This window comes from Sebastes fasciatus, chromosome 2 (genome assembly GCF_043250625.1).
Source record: "Sebastes fasciatus isolate fSebFas1 chromosome 2, fSebFas1.pri, whole genome shotgun sequence".
NCBI classification, from domain to species: domain Eukaryota; kingdom Metazoa; phylum Chordata; class Actinopteri; order Perciformes; family Sebastidae; genus Sebastes; species Sebastes fasciatus.
Window position 1 is genome coordinate 36,104,542 of NC_133796.1, and position 15,325 is coordinate 36,119,866.

At 39.4% G+C, this 15,325-nt stretch overlaps 1 protein-coding gene and 1 long non-coding RNA gene across 2 annotated transcripts; one reads left to right on the top strand and one right to left on the bottom strand.

Moving 5' to 3' along the window:
• Window positions 1–366: 366 nt before the first annotated feature.
• LOC141759915 (gonadotropin subunit beta-1-like) lies at window positions 367–4,833 on the top strand. Its single transcript, XM_074622414.1, has 3 exons — window positions 367–802; window positions 2,657–2,840; window positions 4,203–4,833. Exons 1-3 carry the CDS (start codon window positions 789–791, stop codon window positions 4,395–4,397), a joined length of 393 nt encoding a protein of 130 aa, XP_074478515.1. The 5' UTR covers window positions 367–788; the 3' UTR covers window positions 4,398–4,833.
• LOC141759925 (uncharacterized) lies at window positions 1,730–10,741 on the bottom strand. Its single transcript, XR_012592231.1, has 3 exons — window positions 10,390–10,741; window positions 10,128–10,260; window positions 1,730–2,782 (listed from the first exon to the last, which is right to left on the bottom strand). It is a non-coding gene; the product is annotated as an uncharacterized LOC141759925 (long non-coding RNA).
• Between the last annotated feature and the right edge of the window lie 4,584 nt (window positions 10,742–15,325).

Here is a 15,325-nt window from a genome sequence, read left to right on the forward strand (position 1 = left end):
GCAGCCCAACAGGTAACAACAGCTGTCAGTGTGTCAGTGTGCTGACTTGACTATGACTTGCCCCAAAACTGCATATGATTATCATAAAGTGAGCATGTCTGAGTGTTATTTTGCCTCCTTCGCTACAAGCTAGTATGACATGGTTGGTACCATGATATGTATTCCTTAGGTTTTCTAGTTTCATATGATGCCAGTATCTTCACTCTAGCTTTAAAACTGAGCTCGCTACAACCTAAAAATCACAAGTTGCGTTAATGCGTTAAAGAAATTAGTGATAATTTGCCGTTAAAACGAATTTGCGTTAACTCTCGTTTTTATTGCGTTAGCTATGACAGCCCTTATACAGTATATAGAATCTGCCAATAATACCCTGGAAACATGACAGCCACGAAGCAGTGAAGATGGAGCATGGCAAATAAATTACTGATGCTCCTATCAGTGTTTTCCATCTCACTGTGGGGGCAGATTTATTTTTATATTTCTGTGGTCCATCTAATCCTTTCGCTCGTGTAATCTAAACAAGATGTCTGTAGATACCGACTCACTCCTCCTCGTGTGGAAGGAAAGGCCTTGAGCCGCGGGCCATCCCCGAACTGTTGAGGGAAAGATTTGCTTTTAAGTCTAAACAGGTGGGAAAAACAACACCGAGCCCAAGGTTGGATAGATTAACAGGATTTATGAGCAGCACTATTTAAGTAACGGAGAGGACAGCCACAGGTTGACAGCTGTTACAGATGTTCAGAGAGTAGCAGAAGAAACAAGACTCACAACTGAGGTTCACAGCAACGATGAAGCTCTACAGGTACGTTTTCTGTTTTAAGATTCATTTCGATTACGTGCACACTGATGATTCTTTTGTAATATAATGAGAGTTATGCAACTGGTTTCAACTTTTAACAGACATAGATAGATAGATAGATAGATAGATAGATAGATAGATAGATAGATAGATAGATAGATACTGTAGATAGATAGATAGATAGATAGATACTGTAGATAGATAGATAGATAGATAGATAGATAGATAGATAGATAGATAGATAGATAGATAGATAGATACTGTAGATAGACAGATAGATAGAAACTGTAGATAGATAGATGGATATAGATATATAGATAGATAGATAGATAGATAGATAGATAGATAGATAGATACTGTAGATAGATAGATAGATAGAAACTGTAGATAGATAGATAGATAGATAGATAGATAGATAGATACTGTAGATAGATAGATAGATAGATAGATAGATAGATAGATAGATAGATAGATAGATAGATAGATAGATAGATAGATAGATAGATAGATAGATAGATACTGTAGATAGATAGATAGATAGATAGATAGATAGATAGATAGATAGATAGATAGATAGATAGATAGATAGATAGATAGATAGATAGATAGATAGATAGATAGATAGATAGATAGATACTGTAGATAGATAGATAGATAGATAGATAGATAGATAGATAGATAGATAGATAGATAGATAGATAGATAGATAGATAGATACTGTAGATAGATAGATAGATAGATAGATAGATAGATAGATAGATAGATAGATAGATAGATAGATAGATACTGTAGATAGATAGATAGATAGATAGATAGATAGATAGATAGATAGATAGATAGATAGATACTGTAGATAGATAGATAGATAGATAGATAGATAGATAGATAGATAGATAGATAGATAGATAGATAGATAGATAGATAGATAGATAGATACTGTAGATAGATAGATAGATGGATAGATGGATGGATAGATTGTATTGTGAAACTTTATAAACTAAATACTTCAGACCTGCATCATAGTGATACACAGAAACACATTTCATTTGAATCATGTTAAAACCACTTGAAACAGAGGGATTTTATTCAAATTGCATTTAGACTCTACTTGACAGCATTTATACTTTTCAAGTAACTGATCTTAAAAGCTTTCAGAAAATGAACTAATGAAATAAAAGTATGAGTCTTAAACTGACATTCATTACATGCTTCGCGGCTGTAGCTCAGTGGGTAGAGCGGGTTGTCTTTTAACAAGGTTGGTGGTTCGATCCCCAGTTTCTACAGTCTGCATGTGGACGTGTCCTTGAGCAAGACACTAAACCCGAAGTTGTTCCCCGGGCGCTTACAGCAGCCCACTGCTCCTGAAAAATACTTAGAATGGGTTAAATGCAGAGGTAACATTTCAATATATGTACCTGTATGTACTGTATATGAAGAATAAAGCTTGCTTCTTTTTCTTCTTCTTAAAAATAATGAATTAATTTCTGTGTGTCACATCATATCAGAGTTTCTATCTGCCCAAAGCTAACGTGGGTTGGAGTAATGGACACAATATGCTTTATCGGTGCAAATCGTCCCCATCTGTAGATATGCACTTTTTAATGACACAGCACAATTTTATAATTTGAGAATCACTTTAGGTGAACCAACCCTGACATTAGAGAGAGGATTTCATTTTGTCCATGTAACTGTAGACGTATATCAAGTAGATGCAAATTTGAGGAGACACACATAAGCACAATATCCTGAATGATCCTGGAGAAAGCGATGATCACACAGTGGCTCTCTTTAATCCCCATAAACTTGATCTTGTGACGTGGTTCCTCTGACGTGAGACCTGATCCCCTCTTGTGGCAGGTATCTGCGCTGCACCCGGCAGAGGATGCAGCTGGTTGTCATGGCAGCAGTGCTGGCACTGGCGGGGGCGGGGCAGGACTGCAGGCTCCTCTGTCATCTGACCAACATCCGCATCCCCGTGGAGGGCTGTAACCAAACCCAATTCATCGACACCACCATATGTGAAGGACAGTGTCACTACGAGGTAATGTTAGATGATTCATACAGCAGCACCTGTTCTTATACTGAGACGCGTGGCAGTCTGTGCATTTATTCTGATTATATGAATGAATTTGTTGAGCTCAACTCTGCTCACTTCAGTGTATAAAGCTGTCACAATATGAATATTATTATAATATTCGTAAACATAATCTATTGTTTTATATGTTAGATGTGCTTTAGTTGATTTCACCTCAGTTCAGCTTAATACAAACAACTTTATCACAGATTTCACACGACAAATAAAACAAGAAAAGACAATTATGTTGAATCACAGAATAAAAAGAGACCGGTCAACATGTTACAAAGTTAGAGGTTAAATCAGTAATTGTATGACCACTAAATTATAGATATATTGAAATACTCTGTGACTAATGATTTAAGGTGGCATGGTGAAACCTTTAGCAGCGTCAGAATGACCTATTATATTTAGATGTGTGTCAACCAATTACAGATTACAGAAGGTTCCAGTCCTGTGTTCTAACTTTTAGTGGTTACACAGTAATTGTAATGTTTACGTGTGCTGGCAGAAGTCAGCAGTTTACAGTTATCTGTTTTTTATTTAAAATGCGCTCTATTAAAGGGACTCTTTGTAACTTTTTAAGCGTATAAATGTACCGGGTCGGGACACATGCGTGTGGCCGGACTCACTGCTCCGCTGTCTGCTTGCCATCACGCGTGCGTTCTCGCTGTTTCGCTCCACCTCTAGACGTGAGCGCTTGCTCACTCCACACTGCAGGAGAGTTAGTTTAGCTCTGAGAATATCTAGTGAATGTACAGTGGATGTTTGTGCACAAATAAATGCTGCAGCTCCTCCAGACCAACAGAGGTTTCCCGTGTCTTGTGAAGTGACGGGGCTCCGCAGCGAGAAACGTTATCAGCTGCACCCGGTCGGAGACGGTAACGTTTCTCTTCCTGCTCAGCCGGCACCGACCCGCTTTTCCTGCTCAGCCTCCGGTGTCTCCCTCCGAAGAGGGAGACACCGGAGGCTGAGGCAGGAAAAGCCAGCAGTGATTCATAGAGAGACCTTCGTCTGGTCAGCTAACATTACTGCCAAGCAGGTGAAATATAGAGTGATATTGTGGTTTTAGCTGACGTGTGTCGTCTCACTGTTTTGAGCAATGTTCGTTCATGTCTATGTAGAGCGAGCAAGTGCGAGCCCGCCGCTGACTTTTGTTGACTTAACGGCCACAGGTGTCGCTGTTAACAAGCAATTCTGAAAGTTACAAATAGTTCCTTTAAAGTTCCCTTTCGTTATGGTTTGCCACAAATCACTTATTCATGTGAGGGAGTGAATCAGTGGCATTTACGTCCATGTGTTTATTAATCATTTACTGTCCTCTGACAGGACCCGGTCTACAGCCGCCCCCATCACCTGGCTAATCAGAAGATCTGTAACGGGGAATGGTCCTACGAGGTGAAACGCATTGAAGGATGTCCAGTGTTCACCTATCCTGTGGCCAGAACCTGCGACTGTGTCCAATGTAACGCAGACGGAAACACAAACTGTGAGCGCTTTCCTGGAGATATAGCCACCTGTTAAAGAAACCTATCGTCTATCCTACATTTACTTAATATTGTGTCACTTGACTTGGTACTAAAATAAACAGGTATCACTTTTTGGAGTTTTGTCTTTTTTTTCACAAGTAACATTATGTTTTAAATGTGTCCTTTAATGTCTCGGCTGTCTTTGATCAGAATCATCAGTCTCGCATTTCAATCTGCTCTGCTCTGTCGTTGTTAACGCCGCCAACAGTTTGTCAACACAGATGAAATGTCACAAGTCAGTGCAGGAGAAATTGTCTGTAGATGAAGCAGCGAGATAGCAGAGTGACTTTAAAGTCATAAAGGCCGACTGAGAGATTGAATGTCCCACCAACAGTTTTCCTTTTCGTCCTGACCAAAGTGACTGACCCCTAAAATTCAATAGTCCTGCGATCCAAGTTTTCCTGCTGAGAATGGAAGGTCATCCTATAAGAAAAAGAGCAGGCCTCACCTCTTTTTTGACAGGTGGAAATGAAAATATAGAGTTTGCAGTATATCCGAAAGCTCCGCTAAAGTGCCTGCTGATCAGTGGCTCTCTTCAGTGAGCGACACTAAATTTAGGAACAGCTCGGTCGGCAAAATCTTGCATATTTGTTTCTGCACATAAGCCATTATTGTAGTAGACCGTTATGTGTGATGGTGCTTATTTCTGCACTGTTGTTAAAAGATAAGTTTGACATTTTGGGAAAAATGCTTATTCGCTTTGTAACAGAATGTTAGATGAGAGGATCTATACAGTACCACTCTTGTGTCCATTAAATATAAAGCTACAGCCAGGAGATTGTTAGCTTAGCATGAAGGCTGGAAACAGGGAAACATCTGTAGTTCAGCACATAACCCCTAACTTAACCTAACATAACTTGTTTATCAGGGAGGTTTAAAGGTGCTAGTAGGTGTTTTTTTATTTCCTTTGGACAGAATCAGGCTAGATGTTTCCCCCTGTTTCCAGTCTTTATGCTAAGCTAAGCTAATGGTCTCCGAGCTGTAGGTTCATATTTAACCAACCCGGTCTCACAGGAAGGTATATAAATACCACAACATTACACGGATGTTCTGTGTGTCATGAGTACGCATGTACGCCACACACACGTCCACAGTTAGGTTTAGGCAAGAAAACCACTCAGTTAGGGTAAGGGAAAACGCCATTGTTGCGCTTAAAATAAGTAAGTAAACTAAGTAAAACACGTACAGAAACAACTACGGAAAACACGTCACAAACGTCAATAAAAAACGTGACTATCGTCTTTAACACGGGTCTCCTGGTTAAAAGTCCGGTGTTTGTTGGACCCATTATATGGGCCCATATTTTTAGGTTGCAGCGGGCTAAGGAATCCATTGGTACCAGCCATATCATACTAGCTTGTCACGAAGGAGGCTAAATAACGCTCCAAACTTACGCTAAATTTTGGCGAGGAAAAACTGGCATGACCTCTGACCTCATGTTATGTGAATGAAAATGGGTTCTATGGTACCCACGAGTCTCCCCTATACAGACATGCCCACTTTATGATAATCACATGCAGTTTGGGGCAAGTCATAGTCAAGACAGCACACTGACACACTGACATGTTTGTCATGTTATAATTTGAGCATATTTTTTATGCTAAATGCAGTACCTGTGAGGGTTTCTGGACAATATTTGTCATTGGTTTGTGTTGTTAATTGATTAACAAGTAAATGTAAGTATTAAATACTTTACAAATCTCCCTTTAAGGTACATTTTGAACAGATAAAAAATGTGTGATTAATTTGCGATTAATCACACATTTATATTAATATGGACAATCTTGCGATTAGTCACGATTAAATATTTTAATCGATTGACAGCCCTAATTCTTTCACTTTGGGCAAAAGTCAAACCACAGCAGTAAAAATCAGTGCATGCTTTTGTTCTGCAGAACAGCATTGTTTTTGTTTTTATTTCAAACTTTGCCTTAAAATTCAAGAAACTAGAATCCAAAAAGGCAGAACTGATGAACATCTTTGCAGAGAAATGAGAATAATAATATAATGATATAAATAATAATAACAAACTGCAGACTGTCATTGTTTCTATGATACAGTTTGTAAGAGGCTTGTTTTTAGCCAAAAGCAGGTGCAGCTTCTGAGTCTGCAGATTGTCAGAGTAATGTCTTATTAATCCAGAGACACGAGGCCCTGCTAATGACCGAGAACTCACTCATTAACATGAGGAGCTGTTAATTACCTATAGTGTCGTGACTTGGCAACTTGCCAGTTTTATCCTTACGTGATCTCCTTTGGTGTGGAGTGGACTGCATCTAATTCAAGCTAACAGTATAATGTGTTGTCATCATTAGTGGGGTGAAGGGATTTCATTGAGTAAATGATCATGTTATGATTTATTTTAGTATTTAATGTTTGCTGTAAGGCATAAAAATGATGACCCACATAGTTGTTTCTCAGTAACATCTCTTTTAAGTGTGAAAACGGAGGGGAAAAAGAGAGGGCAGCTCCACATGATGAATCATTTATTCATATTGCTTTTAAAAAGCTAAAATATGGTGATGAAATTGATATAATAGTGACAGCAGAGAGGAGACAACATGGGCTCGTTGTGACAGTTTAGTGAGCTTTTTCTCATAAATGGTACTGCAGCAATTTAGTATTGCACTTCCATGAAGTTGGGGGACTCACAAGAGACTGAATGAAACCAAGAACAGTCAGAGTCAAAGCTGCAGGGACCGAGATATTCTGACTTTGAGTCCTTAATATGGGTCAAACTCCAAAAGCAGTAGATTCTACATTTCTAATAATTCATCTTTCATTAGACATCATCAGGGTTATTTTTCCAAACTTTGGAAAGCTCCCTCCAGAGCCAAAGAAGACATTCTCCAATGTTTTCAAAGGCTGAGTGGTACTCCTTATGAAAATTAAACTGAACTTAAAGGTGCAATACAACAACTTAATAAAGCTTATTGTAACTTGTTTCAGTGTACTGTAGTGGTTCCCAGCCTGGAGGTCAGAGCCTGTATTTGAATCAAATTTTGAACTTAAAGGAGCAGTGTGTAGGATTTTGGGGGATGAGTTAGCATGAATGGAATCTAATATTCATAACTATGTTTTCATTAGTGTATAATCACCTGAAACTAAGTTTGTTTTCGTTAGCTTAGAATGAGCCCTTCATATCTTCACAGAGTCCGCCATGTTGCACCGCCATGTTTCCAGAAAGGACAAACCAAACACTGGCTCTAGAGAGTGTTTCGCATTTTGAAGGCCACCGTAGTTGTCCAACACGTTTGTGAAACTGCAGTAACATGAGCCGAAGAGTGCAAAACCGTGGTACCGCCAGCCGCCGTCTGATTTCCGTTGCTTCTAAAGTAGGGAAGTAAGGATGGTGTCTGAGCGAGGCGAATGATGTTACCGCAGTCTTGAAAAGGGGGGAGTGGATAGTAACTTAACAGTCATTGTTTGGATGACAAATCTTTGAGATTGCCGCTTTATGTGAGGTGAGATGTTGCCCTGTTGCCTTGTGTCTCTCAATGTTTTGTTTAGTTACATAATTTTGTTGTCTATTTTATTTGAATTTGAATTTTGATTTGTTTATTGTTTGTTGTCTTGTAGACTTCATACTGTCATCTATCATTTAATTGTTATATATTGTTTGTCAATGTGTTTGGTTATGAAAAAGAAAAGTAAAATATAAAAAAAAAAAAGAAAGAAAAGGGAGGAGTGAGCGGAGGGGTACTCAGTTGGTTGCAATCTGCAACCACACCACTGGATGCCGCCAAATCCTTCACACTGTCCCTTTAAAATGGTTTGAGTGCATCTATATACTGTCTCAGAAAGAAGATGCGGTTAAATGTATCAGCGTGGTTACTTCGAAATCAGTGTTTAACATTTTTGCTGTAAAGTCTAATCTGGAGTGATTTTAACTGGAGAACACTTGCGTTTAAAGATTATCAATATTTGAGCCAGCCAGTAGTGAGCGAGGGTCAAAGCCAAAGTGCTCTAACAAGTGAGGCAATCAATGAAATGATTAATGATAGAACAGAATGGAACAGAATGATCAATGGCAGAAAAAAAGAGGTTGTTAAAGAAATAAGATGTGAGAAGATTACATCTTCTACTTTAAGACAGCAGCACACTGAAGCAAGTTCAGGAAGAAAAAATATATGAGAGAGGGAGCTGAAGTATCTCTTAGACAAGTTTTCAGATTGTTGTTTGGAGGAAAATGAGTTGAGACTACAGTAGAGGGCAGGCGAAGCTGACCTAAGCTGCTTGTAGAGATGGACTGTGACCCGAGGGTGCTGCTTTCTCAGCCTGTAATGCATCACAACATTTTTTGATTTCAGTACAAACACCCCGAGGTACACAGCCAGCAGAGGGAGTGCAAGATAGATGTGACATGAAGGAATCTCAGGAAGATGCAGATACAGCGATATAGTTCCTCTTTAGAAACACTGGCAAGTAAAAGGCATTAGAGGAGCACAGACCTCCACCAGCGCTGAATAATTACCCAAAGACATCATTTCCACCACTTACAGCTTTGGTGAAATTGAATCAATCGATCCCAAACGCTGGAGCTATGAAGCTGGAAATCGATCTCTGTGATCTCTGTTTCATAGTTACGACTACAAAAGGACAATAATGACAGGACTCTCATATTTAAATCAACGTCACGCCAACCTCTGATTAAGTGAAGATGACCAGTCATTTTCAAGGAAATCTGACGTTATGTTTAAGAGACAAACAGCTCACAAACCAACAGATTTGCATGTGAAATCATGAACTTCTCGCCAAAACAGCACTATAAATGATTTTATGGCTTGAGGTAATGATTCTTTTTATTATTGATTATTTGTTCGATTAATCGTCCCCCCTACCACCAACACCACCTCCAAAAAAAAATGAAAAATTCTTATCACAACTTCTTATATATAACCTGAAGTGACGTCTTACATACACTTACCTGTACAAAGATGTGATATTATACACATATCTATATGCTACTTCTCATATGTATAATCCTTACCATTTAACCTGTTTATATTTTGGATAGGGCTGTCAATCGATTCTAATATTTAATCGCAATTAATCTCATGATTGTACATAGTTAATCGCGATTAACCGCAAATTAATAGCACATTTTTTTATCTGTTCAAAATGTACCTTAAAGGGTGGATTTGTGTAATGGCCGTGGGTAAATATATTTGCTTTATGCAAATGTATGTATATATTTATTTCACAAAACAATGACAAATATGGTCCAGAAACCCTCACAGGTACTGCATTCAGCGCAGTCAGTGGGTTGACTTGACTATAACTTGCCCCAAACTGCATGTAATTATCATAAAGTGGGCATGTCTGTAAAGGGGAGACTCATAGGTACCCATAGAACCCATTTTCATCCACATATCTTGAGGTCAGAGGTCAAGGGACCCCTTTGAAAATGGCCATGCCAGTTTTTCCTCGCCAAAATTTTGCGTAAGTTTGAAGCGTTATTTAACCTCCTTTGTGACAATCTAGTATGACATGGTTGGTACCAATGCATTCCTTAGGTTTTGTAGTTTAATATGATGCCAGTATCTTTACACTAGATTTAAAACTGAGCCGCTACAACCTAACGCAAGTTGCGTAATGCGTTAAAGAAATTCAAACAAATTTGCGTTAACACGTTGTTATCGCGTTAACTTTTACAGCCCTAAAATTACGTTACGTTACTTGCGGCTATTTCATTAGAATGAAATTACATAATGTGAATAATTACCTCGTCCGTGAACATGATTTCGGTCATGACAGATTGTCATTGGCAATGGGGAAAACGTCAACTCCTATGATCCCACGCTACTTCATGATGTCATCAAACTGCTCCTTTTGTTATTGTTTTGATTGAGATCCCCCTAGTGGCAGAAATGACATATTGTGCCTTTAATTGACCAATTGTTTCAGCACTGCTGAATTTCTTAAAACAAGCTGGCAACACATCAGATTTATGACAGTAGTCTATATATATATTTAATTCTACTCACATCTGAGTGAAAGATGGGACAGCCCCATTACTTCATCTCCTCTGTCAACATCCAGACGGACCTTCGACCTACTCACCCTTCGTGTTCATAGATTTTTGTTTCAGCCTTTAAACTCCTCGCAGACTCTTCTGTCACATCTCCAGTTCACTGCAGGCTGGATATCTGCTGACAGATTTCAGTCCATTCGGGTCACTGGTGTCCTTTAATAGCGGCTTGTTTTTTATCCAGCGGCTCCCCGGAGGTTCGTGCTCTCGCCTCGCTAATGACTGCCGCAGCCAATATTTAGATAGACATTTTATCAAGTTTATAGACGAGTCTGTCGCTCTGCTGGAGGGAGGAAATGGACACGGTCATGTAGTGGATGGCTTTGTGTCAGGCTGTGATGAATCCTTCCTTGAGTTGAACTTTATAAAAACTAACGACAATAGAAGGTTATATATAGCACGGTCCTAAGCACACTATTATCACTACTATCTTTTATTAACAGCTATTAAGGGCTCTGCATGGGCACATGGATATAAGTACTTTCCTGCATGTATTTCTGTGTTTTTTGTATTGTATTCTGGTTTGCCAGCTTGAATTTAATTGATGTGTGATTTAGGCCAGTGAGAGTACTGGAGGCGCACCAGACTGAAATGTTTAAGAACCAGAGCCGCGGCCATCCAATGAAACAACCAGTGATTTATTCATTCCCACAGCAACTGGGCTGCTTTGTGTTAGCAAATGCAATTATGTAGCCTATTAACAAGACTAAGAATCTACAGCCATGCTAGCAGCTCTGAGGCTGAACTGAGGCACAACGGTGCTTTGACATTGGTCACAATGACAAATGAACATGACTGTCATTAGTTTTGCAGGTATTTTTGTCATAAAACTTTGGGCAAATTAAGATATGGAACGGATGATGGCGCTCTATAGAAGATAGATACGGGATTGCCAAAGTTATTACAATTCATCCTGAGGGGAACATGTATTAAAGGGATAGTCTGGGTGTTTTGAAGTGGGGTTGTATAAGGTACTTATCCATAGACAGTGTAGGTCGGCACGCCCCCAGTTTGGAGAAGCATATATCGGTTTATATCCGTTTAAGTGTACGCTATATTTAGAATATTTTCACTGTTGGGGCGCCCTCGTGGCTCACCTGGTAGAGCGGGCGCCCCATGTACCAAGGCTGAGTCCTTACCACAGTAGGCTGAGATACTAATCCGACCCACGGCCCTTTGCTGCATGTCATCCCCTCTCTCACCTCCTTTCATAACTATCACTGTCACTCTCAAATAAAGGCAAAAAAAAAAGCCCAAAATATAATCTTTTAAAAAAAAGAACATTTTCACGGCTTTATCTTGCCGTCAGCCCTTTCCGACAGGGAACTGAACTGAAAGTGAAAGTTAGCTATGCTTTCTTCAAAGCAGCACACTGTTATAGATAAGTTTAAATTACAGTTCAGTTCCTTGCTGGAATATATTCAAAATGTATGCCATGGTCTGGGTGAATGCTTGATTCTGATTGGCTGCAGGGTGTCCATTAATTCCTGAAAATGGACACCTACTAAGTCGTTCCAGTGAAACTGTCCGTCCACCATTCTAAGCGCTGGCCACATTATATAAATGAAAAAGAATATCTTATATAAAACACGTTAGTTCTTCAGTGCCCCGTCCCCTGAACACCACAGGGTGGCGACTGTAACACACAAGAAGTAAGTTACACTCTCTGGTTACACTGACCCTCCCAACTTACTTTGTGAAGCGATCGTCTCATCCCATTCGCTATTCAACTCGCTACTTCAGGCTGCAGCCAACGGTCACATAAGACATTGGGACAATGACATGACTAGAGAGCTAGCCAGTCTTGTTGTTAAACATACTGTCAAATGACTGTCTGTCAACCTTACGCAATGTTATTGACTTTAAATCTTGCGTTAGCTTTATGCTAGCATTATGCTAATCAAGATTTCGTGAAACTCCTGATATTGATTCGGAGACAATTAAATGTCTGGATAGCTAGCTAGTCTTGTTGTTAAACATACTGTCATATTAATGTATTTTTTACTGTTTTTCAACCGTACGCAATGTGGTTGACTTTGAATTTTGCTAGCATGACGTTAGCTTTCTCAAAGGGTTCTATGAGTTGAGCGGACTAGAAATATCAACTGTTGCCAAGTCGTAGCTATGGTCCGTCCTATTTACTGGATTTTTCCAGGTATTAGCAAACCCTAAGGGTTACCAGGGAAACGGAGTGAAGGCATTGTGAAAAACTTTAGATTTTGGTTACAAAAGGCATGAATATTTAATTTAACGGTCTAAATATATATATTTTTTATGAAGTGACCGTGGTATAAGCAGGATAATGTCCCTTGAGGTGTCCATAATCAGGAATTAATGTACGACGTGGAGGCCTGAACCGTCCGACGCAAGTTTTTAGGTGATCTTTTGCTCCCGTGTTGGTACTCCTGTCTGTTTCTCCAACTCATCTACTGTAGATAATACACCAACTATGGATAAAAACCTCATACAACACCCGAACTATCCTTTTAATATCTGTACCAAATTTCATGGCAATCTATCCAATAGTTGTCAAGACATTTCAGAGGAAAAGGGGATCACCAAAGTCATTAGGATACATCTTCTGGGAACGAGTTGTTGAGATATTTCAGTGTGGACCAAAGTCATGGACTAGCTGACCAACATTGCCCTCCCTTGAACCACATCGCTGCTAGTGTGGCTAAATGACATGAAGGATTCAATTCTGAAACTTCATCTATCCACTGTGGGCAATCAGGTAATATTTGGAACTGACAAATCGTAATGAACTGAGCAAAATGTCCTCATCAACGTCACCGTAACTTATGTGCTTAATATTCCTACCAGCCGTCAGTCAGTGTGAGAGAGTCTCGGAGTCATTTAAAGGCTGATAGCTGGTTTAGGAATATGTACTTGGAGCTGGTGCAACACGCATTTCCCAATGAGAAAATATTGGAACTTAAATCGGAGTTTGGAACAAAACTTCAGCTGCTTTGATGAATGACTTGTTTGCATCGACTCGCTCTCTGCTCTCATCGACTAGGTTTTTATAAATATTAATAAGATTCATTTATATGTAGCCCTTTAAAATTGAGCTATAAAATGCATTATGAAGACAGTGGCAATGAAAACAGAGCAGCAGACCTACATTTATTAAAACAACATGGTTTTTGTGATGTTACGGTAAGCTGAACACACACCACATTTCCCCTGCGAGACAATAATTTACATTTCCTTTAAAAAAAACAAAAAAATATCCACCGGTGTTGTTCCTCAAAGTTCAAATTTGTCAGGCTCACGCTTGTCAGCGCTTTCTGCAAATGTTCCCTGGAAATAAGCAGGAGGATATGGAGACAAAGCAACCCGGGGGCTGTATGACACTTGACCTACAGCTGAGGCTCAAGGACAGCAGGATGTGTATAAATGAGACATTACTGTCTGAGCAGATCTGCAACTCTTACTTTAGCCAGCGTGATGAACTGCTGTGTCATGCAGCAAGCCCATTGCCTTTGGTCAGTGTGTCGGGGATTGTAAAAAAAGATGGATCCAGTCTGTGATAAACGGGCAAAAAAATGACCTAATGGAAATAAAAATTAATTACATTTTTAAAGGATTAGTCTACAGACACCTTAATTAATGTCTTTATTAAAAGGCCTCTATATAACATCACACCGATGGTGCTTTATTATAACACACATAATGGAATGAAGGGTCTGCTGTCATTTAGGAGGGATTAGCTTCCCCTAGACCACTGAATATGCCTGAATATTGGACAGATATACAGTAAAGGGTTAGCCCTGACATTTTAATTACTTGCTTTTTAGTTTTTTTTCCCACTGGAGAGAATCTTCTGATTCATTCTGTTAATTTAACTCAGTGATATACAGCAGCTCCTGAAGTAGAAATGGTCATACATAGTTTTAAACTTTTATCCAGTTTAATACACATCTCGATGATACATTTGTTAGCAGAAATGTTATAGAATATTCATAACTATGTTTTCATTAGTGTAAAATCACCTGAAACTAAGTATTGTGTTTTCGTTAGCTTAGAATGAGCCCTTCACATCTACATAGGGAGCGGGTCCTCTTCACGGAGTCCACCATGTTGCTCCGCCATGTTTCTACAATAGCCCAGAATGGACAAACCAAACACTGGCTCTAGAGAGAGTGTTTAGCATTTTGAAGGCCACCGTAGTTCTCCAACACGTTTGTGAAACTGCAGTAACGTGAGCCGAAGAGTGCAAAACCGTGGTACCGCCAGCCACCGTCTGATTTCTGTTGCTCCTAAAGTAGTGTTATTATGGTAAGGATGGCCTCTGAGTGAGGCAAACAGCGTTACCTCGGTTTTGCACTTTTGCACTGCTTCATCTAGTCCTACATTAAGTACTGATTCCATACATATGAAATAATGAGTTACAAAAACTTCCAAATTACGCACTAATGTTTTCTTTCTTGAATGAAAATGGAAGCCATCTATACAGTTTCACAGGTCATTTAAATGTCCCCCTATGGTCAGCTGTGGTACTGCACAAACAAGCAAGGAGGTCAGAAACATAAGTAAGGGATAATGTACAGCGAGACGACACAAAAACGGTCCACCAACGGTCTGTTATACATAGCAACGGTCTGTTATAGAGAAATTACAGACCGCAGAACGCCGTTATTGAGCAATCAGAATCGTGTATTCAACACAGCCGTGTAATAGGAAATAATACTGCCTGGGCCTGTCACCAGTGTTGGGAAAGTTACCTAGACTTCTTCTGTGTTTGTGTTTTTTTAAAACTAAAACCAATCATTACCAGATGTAGGTATCTTGTTCACAAGAAAAGTCATGCATACATGTGTTGTTTTGAAGCTTGAACACTACAAACACCAAAATGTTTTTCTCCTTCTACTATAAAACATTGTCGTGGA

What these genes read in the sequence shown, in the direction of transcription:
- LOC141759915 (XM_074622414.1), top strand. An exon ending in AAGGACAGTGTCACTACGAG is followed by an intron (nt 2,841 to 4,202) that starts GTAATGTTAGAT and finishes GTCCTCTGACAG; the next exon opens with GACCCGGTCTACAGCCGCCC.